General features: G+C 43.5%; 2 protein-coding genes across 10 annotated transcripts in view; one reads left to right on the top strand and one right to left on the bottom strand.

Moving 5' to 3' along the window:
* The window catches only part of mamo (zinc finger protein 628-like), a 107606-nt gene that overhangs the window by 28858 nt on the left and 65312 nt on the right, over positions 1–13436 (top strand). For 4 of the 9 annotated variants that reach the window (XM_076370767.1, XM_076370768.1, XM_076370770.1 and 1 more), the window contains exons 2-3: positions 4124–5168; positions 7818–7910. In XM_076370767.1, coding sequence (XP_076226882.1) covers positions 4146–5168; positions 7818–7910 — 1116 coding nt within the window. In that variant the 5' untranslated portion in view covers positions 4124–4145. Of the gene's footprint in view, positions 1–2233; positions 5169–7817; positions 7911–13436 lie in introns of all 9 variants that reach the window. The other 5 variants (XR_012999395.1, XM_076370764.1, XM_076370771.1 and 2 more) reach the window with 3 other exon arrangements.
* Rassf (Ras association family member) overlaps positions 7411–13436 on the bottom strand; it is a 78500-nt gene continuing 72474 nt past the window's right edge. The window contains exon 10 of the mRNA XM_076370772.1: positions 7411–7477. Coding sequence (XP_076226887.1) covers positions 7441–7477 — 37 coding nt within the window. The 3' untranslated portion in view covers positions 7411–7440. The remainder of the gene's footprint in view (positions 7478–13436) is intronic.

Genomic DNA, 13436 nt, shown 5'->3' with positions numbered 1-13436 from the left:
CTACAAAACTTTACAAACACGTAGCATCGATATATAAATCCTATATTATACTCTTTAAATAATTCAATTATATATTTACGACTTTCACTTCTAGTTACAAAAATTAATACATATCCTCAAAAGTTTAATTTTCTTCTTTGAAATTTAAAAAGTACCAAACATCCTCATTAAGGGGTGAGAAACGCGAAACAGGAAAGAATTCTATATTCAATCTCCAAATTGACCAGTTCTGTAAACCGGACGCCACCGGTCATATTTATAAATTAAGTTTGAAGCACGTCGTGACGTTGGTAATTATCGAGTAATTAGTAATTAGCACTCGTATCACGGTATGGTAGGGGGAGGACACGGGAAAGATCCGCAACGCGGGCGCAGCTCGTTCTCGAAATATTTGCCAAAAATTCTGATTCTCTGGTAATTTACGATGTCGGCTTTTTTTTCGCCCCCTCCCTTCAAACCGCGATCGATCATCGTGCTCTTGCCAGCGCCTTGCACCGAAAGCTTTGGCTAACTGAATGATGAAACGGTTGCCACCGGTTCGGCGCCGCGATTCGCCGAAAATCGTGCCAATGATCATCGTGACGCGCTCGAAAAATCCCGGCGAGGTTTCGGGTGACACAGTTTTCCCGCGATTTTCATTATTTCGCAGGGACGAACCCCCGAACACGCTGAAAATACATTTCGGCGAAATAATTCACGGCGCGATATGATTTTTCGCCGGGAATTACTCTGACGTTCATAAAAAAACAAAAAAAAAAACAGAGAAAAAAGCAATCGAGCTTTCGGTAAATATTTGCCGGAACTTTAAATTTGTGATTTGAAGTACGCCGAAATTCATACCGAATTTAATTCGTCGCCCGCGGTCGATATTTTATTAACGTTTCATGGATCCTCTAAAATATCCAATATCGTTTAATATACTCTACACTATACCATCGACAAAAGAATTCTAACCCATGAAATCATATTAAGTTATTGACCCTCTGCGGACGAAGATTGTCGAAAGTATACAAAACCTTTTGCAAATTCTACTAAATTAAACACTGAATGCTTAAATCATAGAGAATATGAAAACTGTACTGATTTCTTGCTGTTCGAATAGTTAAATCATTTCTTCACAACTGGGTATTCTAAACATGGAAGTTTGACCTCAGCAAAATGCCGACATTCCTTCGCAAAGGGTTAAACTACATTAAACTGCTCTAAATCCTAACGAATATCATAAAGATAATCATCCTTCACTCTTCCTTAACCCTTAGCGGACAAAGGTTCTTCGAAATATACAAAACCTTCAGCAGATGAAGTCAAATTACATATCGATTGCTTGAATAATGAGAAAAAGGAAACTACGTACCTCTTGCTGTTTCAATAACTAAATCATTCGTTCATTTAGTGTTCCAACTATGAAAATTCGAGCTCTGTTGACATCCGTCCGCAAAGGGTAAAACGTACCACTGAAAAATCACGCTAAAAGATACGATCTGAACATCCAATGCTCGAAACTACAGTCAAAATTCTTCTACCGATAGAATCTACGATAACCCAAAAACCAGCGCGTAGAAAGCCTGTGTGCATTCATGCGTCCAGCGCATTACCCCGAAAAATCAGCGTCCATAATCCGGGGCGGCGATTCAAACAGACCGAGAGCTGCCGAAAAGTATGGCGATAGCGGGTCCATAAATCGTTCTAATTAAAACGTCCATTATCCAAATAATAGTGTGTCAACGGGCGGCGGTAGCTGCGGGGTCGCGCTGAATTATTCAGAACGGCCTGACGACCGCTAATAATCCCACGGCAATTTGGGTCCACGTGAAAAAAAGAGAGAGGAGAAGTATTATTTTCTCTTTATTATTACGATACGCTGCGGCCGGCGGTGTTATCACGTACGGGCACGTTATCACGGGGTCGGAGCTGCGGATCACGCGAGGATTGCGCGCGTATCCCCGGACAGAACGGAACACGCGAGCGAGCGAGCGGAGCGGAGCGGTGTCTCGGCCGAGCTGGTGCTCTCCGTCGCGTGGATAATTACGTGTGTAGTTACACGTGTGCAGCCGCGGCCGCACATGGCCGCGACACGTGCGTGCACGCCGTTCACGCATTAGACGTGGCAATAAATACGAATGAAAGATAAGCGATGGTTATCGTCAGCTGATATCGGCCGTGCATCTCGGCCGGTGTACCGGCGTGTAGCGATGGGAGCGAGCGTATCGCAAGCGGCATTTGAAATCCAAAGATCGACTGGCTCCGATATACCGGGTGTACGATCGTTCCCGTTGCAATTTCACGACGACGCCGCCGCGAAGCCTCGGACGCAAGGATAATTCTATTGCGTGCGCCCTTATCGGCTGGCTGCGGATCTTTATGCAAATCCCCATTTGCATAGATTATACCGCGAAGACCAGAACAAGGAAACACTTTGTCCCGAGCGGGACTGAACGGTTGGAACTATGATTAAAGAATTGTCCTTCGCATTGGAACTGCTAGCTTATGGATCGTTTCTTTATAGACGGTGCTCCGAGGAGTTGAAAGGTCTCTGAAATTAGTGAAATATTTCGGAATTCGAAGACGTTTCACTGGAACGCGAACTGAATTGCGAATCAATTGGAAAGTAGGTGCAGTTTTAGAGTTTCTATCGGGAAACTCTGGAAGGTCGATTTGACTGCTCGTTCTAATGGTAATCGTTTCTACTTTCGCGTTATTTGCACATTTCAATATTCATTATACTCGTTGCATATGGTACTACTGCATAACAATGCATTTCGAAGCTTATTAATCGATAACAGTATAATTAATAGTATACTCAACAGGTTCAACGGTTATGCCGCGTTTCTTTCGAACTTCCGACGTTAGCTCGAGCGGACAATGTGATCCGCGATTCCACATTTCTGAGGCGGATCGACGCTTCTGATATTAGATTCGGTGTCGCCGTTGCGCGTGTTCCACGATCGGAATTAAACGAGGACTACGGCGGTCCTTAGCGCGGCGTGCGGCGTCGGATCGAATAAATCGCGGTGGAATCAGCTGAACGCCGACACCGCCGCCGCCGCCGGCGCTCACGCTTCCGCGGACGGTGATTTACGCCGGAAGGAATTCTGATAGGCGACAGGCGAACGGTCCCACATACGGTTTTTCCATCGGCGGACAAGGAATTCCAATTTAGACATCGTTCGGTTCCGTGTTCCTTTCCACATGCGGGACCGACGGGCAAAAAAGAAAAGAAATACCGCGGCGCGCGTTAATTTATGCGTGCGTGTCGGTGCGGATTTACATGCGATTAGGCGCCGCGTGTAATTTTACGCGATTAGGTCGGAGTCATGCACCGGCCGGCGATGATGGGCGCTTGCAATAGGTAATGGATTTTTTATTGGGAAATACACGAACGCCCGGACGTAAAAACCCCCTTAACATCAGCTGCGCAGTGATTATTTACAAGGACGGATTGAACGATTACTCGGCCGTTTATGAAAGAATTTCTTATTCGCCCGAGCCAGCTTATTAACACGTCGCAATCGATATTTCGATGCTTGGTTTGCTAATTAGTAGATTGGAATTGGAATTGTAAGCTTGGGAGTAGAGAAAGTTAGGTGCTATTGAGGTATCTTGACAGTATTTGCCACGGGACGATTGACTCTAGAGCTCTACGATAAACAATTAAGGCCTACGATCGAAACTTCTGAGACTCTCTACCTGGACAGCAAGCTGTAGCTAAATAGTCGATAGTCTGAAATAGTCATCTTCGCAAGGGGACAGATCCCCGTAGCTTCCATCGTCCTTCAAAATCTCTCCCGACCGATCGGCAAACGATAGCCCGACGCTTAGGGCTGCAAAGATTAAAAAAAAAAAAAAGAAACTCCTTGGAACATCAACGGCGAAGCAGCGAGCAGCCTCGACGCCTGTCACACGTGGAGCGACGAGTGTAAACGCGGCGGACGACAAAACCCGGGCCGAGGCAAAGCGAACCGAAAAACAAAAACCACCGGGACAAAGAAAAGAAATATGAAAAGCCTGAAAAATGACGACGAAAGAAAAGGGGACGCCGTTTAACACCGAACGACGTGCGGCGGAGCGCAGCAAGCGCGGTGTAGTAGCGAGCGGATCGGTACAAATGTTTCTTCTGCAGCAGGGTTGCGGGGTGCAGTTCAGACATGGGAAGTGAGCATTACTGCCTGAGGTGGAACAATCATCAGAGCAACCTGCTGGGTGTGTTCAGTCAACTGCTGGAGTCGGAGTCGCTGGTGGACGTGACACTGGCGTGCACGGAGGGGCCGTCGATACGCGCACACAAGGTAGTCCTCTCCGCGTGCTCCAGCTACTTCCAGGCCCTGTTCCTGGACCACCCGAACCGCCACCCCATAGTCATCCTAAAGGACGTACGTTTCGCCGAGCTACGTACCCTCGTCGACTTCATGTACAAGGGCGAGGTAAACGTCGAGTACTGCCAGCTATCGGCTCTCCTCAAGACAGCGGAGAGCCTCAAGGTGAAGGGTCTAGCGGACATGACGAACATCAACGCGGCGGTAGCGTCGAGGGACGAGCAACAACAGCCGCAGCAACAGCAACAGCAACAGCAGCAGCAGCAGCAGCAGCAGCAGCAGTCGCAACAACAACAGCAGCAGCAGCAGTCGCAACAACAGCAGCAACAACAGCAACAGCAGCAGCAGCAGCAACAGCACACGAGCACGTCCGAGGGCTTGCAGCGCGAGACGTCGCGGGAGCATCATCGGGAACGCGAGAGCATAAAGGAGTCGAGCAAAGAGAGGGACAGGGAGGGGAACGCGTCCGGCAGCGCGGGAGTGCTGGCCGGCAAAGAATGCGATCAAACGCAACAGAACGTCACGCAAACGACAACCAGCGAGCCCTCCGACGCCGTAGACATGACGGAGTGTCCGCCATCCCCCGCCGGACCCGGCAGCCCCTGTCCAGGACCTTTAGCCCTCGATCGACCCAGGAGGGACTCCGAGGATGCGGCCAGCCTGGAGGAGACGAGGGGTTCTCTCAGCCCTATCTCGGTACACAGCGGTCCTTCGGACATGAGCCTCAGCAACAACACCAGCGGCACGCCTGGCGTGCTACCTTTGAACCTACCGCAGAGCCGGCTACCCTCACCGCACAGCACCGAACCTCTCGCGGGCCCGTCCGGGCTGCCCCCGGTTCAGCAAGTTCCACTTGTGAGTAGAAAATCATTTTTCTATTATTTATTCGACGGCTTCGGTGTTCACCCTTTGCACTTGGATGCGTTTCAATGGAAATCATTTGACACGCTCGCGGAGAGTACAAATTTTAACCCTAATGAACACGATGTGACTTTTGGTCGCATTTGAACGGTTTACTTAGATCTTTTGATTCGTGTTTCCAGACGTTTTTCTGGGCTTTTCAAGTTTGGGCTCTATAAAGAAAAGGAATAATATTTTAACACTAGAACTACCGTGCTATGAAATGACTGGTTTCAGTTTTTCTGTTTCGCAATTATTGGTATCTTCAATGCATTGAATATTCGGAATGATTTTGAAAATAGTTTCACTTGAATACTGTAATGAATATCCGAGGAAACCGAAAATAATTATTACTACAATATATATAGTGATTACATTTCAATCGTATCAAATGCTCAGTGGTTCTGGTGTTAATTCCTTTTATTCTCATAAATGACTGAGAGTCACATTATGGTACGATTCGTTATAAACACACGTGGTATTTGGGTTAATGAGCAAAAATAGAGAAAATGCAAATGCTGAACCCCGAGGGTTAAAGTATATGATAATTTAAAAAGATTAAGGCTATATAGAATTAAATCGACGAAAATGTGGCTTGTAAATTTCAATGTTATAGCAGTTATGTCATTTTGCATCACAATGAAAATTAATGCTATAGAATTATTCTTAAATTGAGGAATGCAAAGGGTTGACCTCTTGGTGTACGATACTGTGTTGCACTTGCGAGGAAGATTTCAAATGGAAGTTGACAGTAATAAATAATACTTGTTATCAATTGTTATACTTTAACCCCTTGGCGTACAATGACGAGTGAGGCTCGCGATGAAGATTTCTAGACCAATTGAACAACAATCAATATTGTTCATTATCCACGGATCAAAGCAAATTATTTTACTATTATCAATGTGTTATCTTCAAACGAAATTTCCACTTCAAGTACAATAGAATAGAAAATTCTGTAACACGAGTTTAGTAGCGGACGTAAATAGTCCAAGAGGTTAAAGGGAACATGGATATAGACGAACATTCAGCGAAGTATCATCTTTCATTTCAGTGGTTTCTTTTGTTAGTTGTAAATTGGGGGAAAGTACTGTCGAGAGTTGATTTCCAATAATTTCGGTTGGATAATTTCTGCACTGTTTGGATTGTAAAGCAAATCGCGGGGAATTATTTTTCACATTGCGGATTGAAAATTTCCCGTGTACGCGAGAAATATTTTGTTCCGTTCGTTTGGATTTTATTGTAGGACGGTCAGAACCACGAAACATTTTTCGCTGCACGTTGTACAGGTTTTGTTTCGAACACGGTAACTTTTATAACATTTCTCGTTGCGCGGAAGAATGTACGGTTAAAAGTGCTTTATTTACCATGACTACGTTGTACGCGGCTGCATTAATAAGCACCATTTGAATACAAACAGCAACAATTTTTTCCTTTTGATCTTTCTCCATAATGATTATGGCTAGACGGTCTGAACTCTCGATGCTTGTTCCATTCGCTTTCCTCTCTGAATTCCCGCTCTAAACTCCACTTTCAGAGCCTCCCCCGCACACAGGTGCAGGCACACTCACGGCCACCAGTTGCTCATTCTGGCGCACACACGCTTTTCCTAAATACTAATTTATAAATGCACTTTCTTTTATCAACTTCTGCTCTCCGCGTACCCTTATTTTCGCCGCATTTATCCGCGCACCGATATCGCGAGAACTGTTTCATGAAATCGTTACAGCCGTACAATTTCCTTTAAATCAATGTCCCTCTTTCTCAACGCTTTCCTTCGAGACTTTCGTTTGACAGCAGAATACGAGTAAAATACTAAAAAATGATCAAATAAATAATAAAATACATGTTACTGTTTTTGGTAGCTATTAAATAACTTCACAACAATCGAAACACCAATTGGGAACCATTCCAGTTATATAACAATAACATTCGTACCAGCAGTACAATGTAGTCAAAACGAAAATAAAACATTTATTACCCAAAATGGTACATCACTCAATTAACACCGTGCCACGTGCAACATATGGTACACGTAAATTTTTGTAGAAACATATTTTCAAGGAACACATGCTCAAAGATAAAAAGCATAAAGAAATAATATCAAGATATATAAAATTACTAGAAATTTCAATATATTTTACTACTTTAGTTAAAAAATCAATACTGTGCATAAGCAAAATCGAAATTTCCGTGGGACGTGTTAATACTAAAACTATCAGACAGGTCAAAATGAGCCATTCCTGATGTCTTCTTTGCAATCACTAAAAAGATAACAAACATTTCTATATTATAAATAATGCTACCCACTGCGGTGACATTCAGTTTGACGAACATGCAATGATAATAATCCAATTCATTCAAATGATTCTTTAATATTGTATTTCTTCCATTTTGTGTACTTTGCTCTATAAAAGCGTGCGGCGTTCAACGTGTTAACATACGTTGGAGACAGTCGTTTTCCATTGTCCCCAAACTGTAACTCGAAGTTCCAATAATTTTGGTACCGGTCACCAGTCAAAGGAACCCACCCCATGCACCCCCGCCGCCCCATCCGCCGTCATTCAATTATTACTTTGACGTGAGGCCAATGTTCATTTCCAGTCGTTAAAAAAAGAGATGGACTGGGAAAGGTCGACCGAGGAGCGGAGTGCGAGCAGCGAAATATCCACAGACTACAGACTCCCACCAGACCCGGTGAGTGTTTCTCTCTCTTTTTCTCCGCTCTACCTATCTCTACAATATATGTGTGTGTACACACATAGATGCATACCTATCCATCCATCCGACGGCAGATGTACGTGTGTGTACATGCATATATGTACGATATATATATTATATACATATATATATATATATATATTTATTCCAATTTATTGACTACTTTTTATTCTCGTACTTTCTCTTTATACTCTGCATTTGTATATCGATTACGGTTAATGTCGGTGTGCCCCCGTCCCCCGCCCACGCACTCGACTCATCCGCAATCCGCGCGTAACATGCGCCGCGGCCGTCAACCGGCCGGATTGCGGATCGGCCGACGGCGGAGGGGATGAAAACGTCGGTTGAAAAAAAAAGAAAAACAGAACGGTGCCAGAGCGTGACGAATCTCGTTCGAATTTTCGATTGGTGCCGCGCAAGGTTACGGTTTTAGAGATCGTTCATTAACGCTGGAACTACCGAGCAGCCGAGTCGACTGGATTGCATTGAATTTATGGAAATCGCGGGATCGATGCCGGGATTTCAATTGGCTCGTGCTACGAAATATTGGAGCGATTCAGTTAATGATCGGTTGTAGGGCTGTCGTCTTCTTAAACCTTTGAACTCGAGAGGTGACTCTCGGTCGCCGTACGATTTGACAGAAAAATCGTGAAGTCTTACGTATAATATTAAGCTTCTTGCAATCCATGAATATGTGGAATATTGACATAATAACTTTGTTTCTTAAATTACGTTTATTCCCTCGGATACGTTTTAACACGTTGACTGCCGTGGGGGTCACCGGAGACCCCAATCAAATTACTATAGTTCACTCAATTAAACGACGATTATTTGTAAACATTTCTGTTACAAATAATGCTACTTAATTTCGTGATATTTAGCTAGAACGTTGAATAATAACAACGCAATTCAATCAAATGGTTTAATATTATATTTTTTCATTTTGTGTATTTCGCTCTAAATCGGCATTCAACGTGGTAAAGAATGTCGTCTGTAAGTCATCGGATACTAAATATTTCTAGCGAAAGACTTCCGAGTGCAAAGGGTTAATGTTTGAGCAAACATTCGATTGACATACGAATGATATTAAAGTTTGATTAGCGATCGATGAACGTTCGATTAATCGATAGAAGAGATTGCGAGCGGGTCAGTTCGACTTGTCGAGTAGCTCCAGGGTTAAAGCGCGCGGAAACTCGTTCGAACTTCGAACTTCCCGGTAGTTCGGCGCGGCGAATAAATATTCCGGCGGGGAACACGACCCACGTCGTCGTAGGAAATCATCGAAACACGATCCATTTTTATCTATCTATCTATTTATATATCTGTCTATTTCGCTTGTCTGTCTATCCTTGCGCTTACAGATAGACAGGCCGTATACAATGATTATGTATATGTATAATATGCACTGTACACGCGTACGCGGAACGCGCGCGTGTACGGTCATTGATATAACTGACGTGTATATGATATACGTATACATAATGTGTATTTCCGAGTTCACTTTGCATGTGGGTCTATTTGCATGCGTGCCCAAAGTGCTTTGCTGTTTGCTGCTCTCCCCGCTAATCTTGGAAAGTGATCGTGTCATTAACAGAAATTCGCCGGTACGTCCTATACATACACTGAGAGAGTAAAAGTGTGATCGGAGGTTCGACGACAGAGAGAGAAATCTATATATATATATACATACATATATATACACACACATCCTTAACCCCCCACTCCGCCACCCCCTTGAAGCAGTAGGATTATTCGGAGAGGACGGTCTATCGTCTCGAAGCGAATCGGATCACGAGGTGAATCGGATCAAAATCATTTCGGGTCGAAAATTATATTTCTCATTTCTTGCAAGAGAAACACAATTGTTTTTCTCTGTTTATTATTGATGTTTAAGTATTTTTGTTCCTTTGAACAGACGATCCGATTCGCCTTGATCTATGGTAATTCTGGGTGAGATGGCCTGATTAAATTATCAGATAATTATATTTTCAGTTGGTTTTAATGAACTGTTTAAATATTCCTCTTACGTTTGCTTCGATAATTTAATCGTGTCAATGATGCGGTGCAACAATTCTTTCGAACAAAATCGGCCATCTCTCCTCGACTTGCCCCATTATCGATGGAGTAACCCCTCGCACTCTTCGAGGAATTCGCGGGGAAGAATCATCCCTGTTCGCGGAGTTGACGATTCGCTCGCGGATCATTCCAGCCGGAACTCTCCGGAGAATCTCGGATCGAATGATAGTAGACTAGACAGCGACTGATCTCGAACAGGACGAACGAGAATTCCGGTCGACGGCCCATCTAGGACTCTTTGAACGGATACCCTCGCCGAGGCGCGCTGCGCGGGAGATCAATCGTGCATGCCGACCTTCAACCCCCTTGCCTTGTGACGCTACAGACACGCGCGGAAGATTTCACGAAGGAATTTCGGAAATTACCGAATGGAGATACCGTTAGGTCCGAGGAGAGACAGTTGTCTTATACTTGCGAGTAGCTAATGTCTAAAAATTATGTTAATAGTGAACGAACAATTCCTAATACAGAATATTGTTAACCCTTTACCTGTCGCAACGTCAGTTGAGTATTACAAAAACTATTAGAAACTAGAATACTAGAAACACACTAAGTCTCTTAGTCAATAAAACAGTAATCGTCACTCAGCTCGTGAATCATAATTACCTGACAGTACCATTGAAAGCAGACGAATATAACCTCGAAACATCAACCTCATTCGAAGCAATCGACGTGAAAAACACAAGGGTTAACAATCAGTTCACAAGGCAAGGGATCATCTTTACCGAACTAACCCCATGAAAACCGTGAGTTCTTCTGTCTCTCTGTCTCTCTCTTCTTCCCGTATCCTGGTCCCATCATCCTGTCCTTTCTGAATGTTACGCGAGCAATGCTCCAGCCTCTCTCTCTCTCTCTCTCTCTCTCTCTCTCTCTCTCTCTCTCTCTCTCTCTCTCTCTCTCTCTCTCTCTCTCTCTCTCTCTCTCTCTCTCTCTCTCTCTCTCTCTCTCTCTCTCTCTCTCTCTCTCTCTCCCTCCCTCTCTGTCTCTCTCTCTATCTCTCACTCGATCCTCGCTGCCGTTGTAGTTCGTTCGCTGGCGCGCTAGCTCGAGTCCGTCCAGTCAGTTGATCCCCTCGACGCCGCTTCCCATCGATTTTCCTCCGTTTTCTCGTCTTTGTTACCCCCGCGCGCGCGTCGCAGGGAACTGCGAAAAATCCTGCGCCCCCGGGTCGGTTCTCCGATCGTGTCCTGCTGCTTCGCGGGGTGCCGCCGCTGACGCCGCGCGATCCGCGGGCCGTCGGCTCTCCGTTAATGTTACTTCACCCCCCCCCCCCCCTTGTCCTTTACCCTTTGACCGCCGAGTCTAAAACCAACTTCCAATGTATTTGGATATTCGAGAGAGACCGACAGAAAGAACCGGCGGATAATATTCCCGTTGATCCCATCCTGCCAGCCTGTCTTGCTAGCTCACTGTCAAGAAGTTGACCTTCGTTTTTGGCCATGGTTGTTTTTTACTACATTTTTATATATATATATATATATAAATATATATAAACATATATGAATACGTACATACATGTATGTATATATGAATGTGTATGCATACCGGGGAGCGCTGACCGGTGTTCGAAATGAAAATTTACTTTGCGACAATGGTTGCAGGCTAGCGTCTCGAGAATTTCGGGAATAGTACTGATGTTTCTTATTGCGTAATCATTTATCGTTTGTCGGGACTGGAGAGAATTATACGTGAATTGTCGATTGTTCATTGTTGATTATCGATTGATGTATGAATATAATGGATAATTAGTAGTGATTATTTTATGCGGGTGGAGGGGAGTATAGAGAGTTTGTGTAGAGGTTCGTGTACTTAAGATTCTCTGAAAATGATAACTTGTTAGACGTTGCATTCAAGTTTTCGAATTGTGGAACAGTGCCATTGTCTTTGAACGCGGTGAAAGTATATTTTTGGGTCCAACGTCAATCAGCCCACCCCGACAATATGTATGTTTCCCGTACATACGATATGCATACATGTGCCAACAATAACGTACATCACATATATACGTATATATATCTACACACGACATATATATATATATGTATAATATATATATATATGTAAACTCAAAACTTGACATACATATATATATGTATACATATATGTATATTTATATATATATAGCGTTATACATATTGCAGATTATATTGACATTCATTATTACCATTTGTTACTTTGTAATATTTGTATTTCGATTTTGTCGTTTTACTTTGGTTGGTTGCAATGCCTTTTGCTATCGGCGAATCAATTTTTGCACCGCGACGATTCTCGGCCGCTGTTTTACCGTATCGTGTATCTCGTATACAAAACATCCATATACATGCAATAATATAACCGGACAAAAACGAAAAAGAACAAAAAAAAGAAAAGTAATGCTGATACAAAAGAAGAACAAAAAAAAGATATAAGAAACGTAATAACGAAAGAATGAACAAAGATCTTAAAAGAAAGGGGTGGAAAAGGGGTACGAGGGTGCGCGGGTGGGTTGTTTAAATCGTTGTTCTTGAGCGAGGCTGTGGGGGTTGCCGTGGGCCCGTACATGTGTCACTTTGTTATCCGAATACCAATTTACATGCATACATATATATATAAATATATAAATATATATATATTTATATATAGACGCGTGCAAGGGTATTGCACGCGTTTATATATGAACGACGAAAAAAGGAAAAAAAAAAAGAAAAAAGAAAAAAAGAAACACACACTCAGACAAATATCCTCCTTTGTCATACATGTTTTTTAATACCTGGGGTATATGCGCGTCGTGCCAAACAAAAATGAGCGTCAACTTCTTGTGCTACCGTCTTACATGCCGTCGAGAAGGAGTATCACTTACTCGTCAGGTCAGGGACTTCTCTTTTTCCAACCGATAACGAGAGAGGAGATCCATATGAGTCAGAGGATGAACGAGAAAGAGAGAGAGAGAGAGAGAGAGAGAGCAAGAGAGCGAGCGAGAGAGAGAGAAAGAGCGCGAAAGAGAGAAAGAAAGTACCTCATACATACATTACACGTAACGATATATTCCGAAAAAGAAACGCGCTTCTTACGATAGTGGTAGTATGGAGAGGACTCCGGAGAGCCTTGCCTGTTCTTTCTTTATTTACACAAATATTTTCTTAATATTTTTTTTATTTCGATTCCTTTCGATCGACATGCGAGAGAGAGAGAGAGAGAGAGAGAGAGAGAGCGAGAGAGAGAGAGTGAGAGAGGGTGAGAAAGGAAGAGTGGTAGAGCGATAGATGTAACGGACAATGAAAAGGAACACAGTAGTCTAAAACATCTAGCTGAAAAACAAAGCGAGGAACGAGTGAACGCGAGAAAAGAGTATAGAGACATTCCTTCCTTTTATTATTTTTTTTTTTTATTCTTTTTCTTTCCTGTTTTTTTTGTGTTTTGTTTCGTCGAGTAAGGAGCGCCGATGCG

The sequence above is a fragment of the Nomia melanderi genome, chromosome 9 (assembly GCF_051020985.1).
Source record: "Nomia melanderi isolate GNS246 chromosome 9, iyNomMela1, whole genome shotgun sequence".
NCBI classification, from domain to species: domain Eukaryota; kingdom Metazoa; phylum Arthropoda; class Insecta; order Hymenoptera; family Halictidae; genus Nomia; species Nomia melanderi.
Note: the sequence above shows the minus strand (reverse complement) of the source record. Positions and strands in the feature narration are given on the sequence as shown.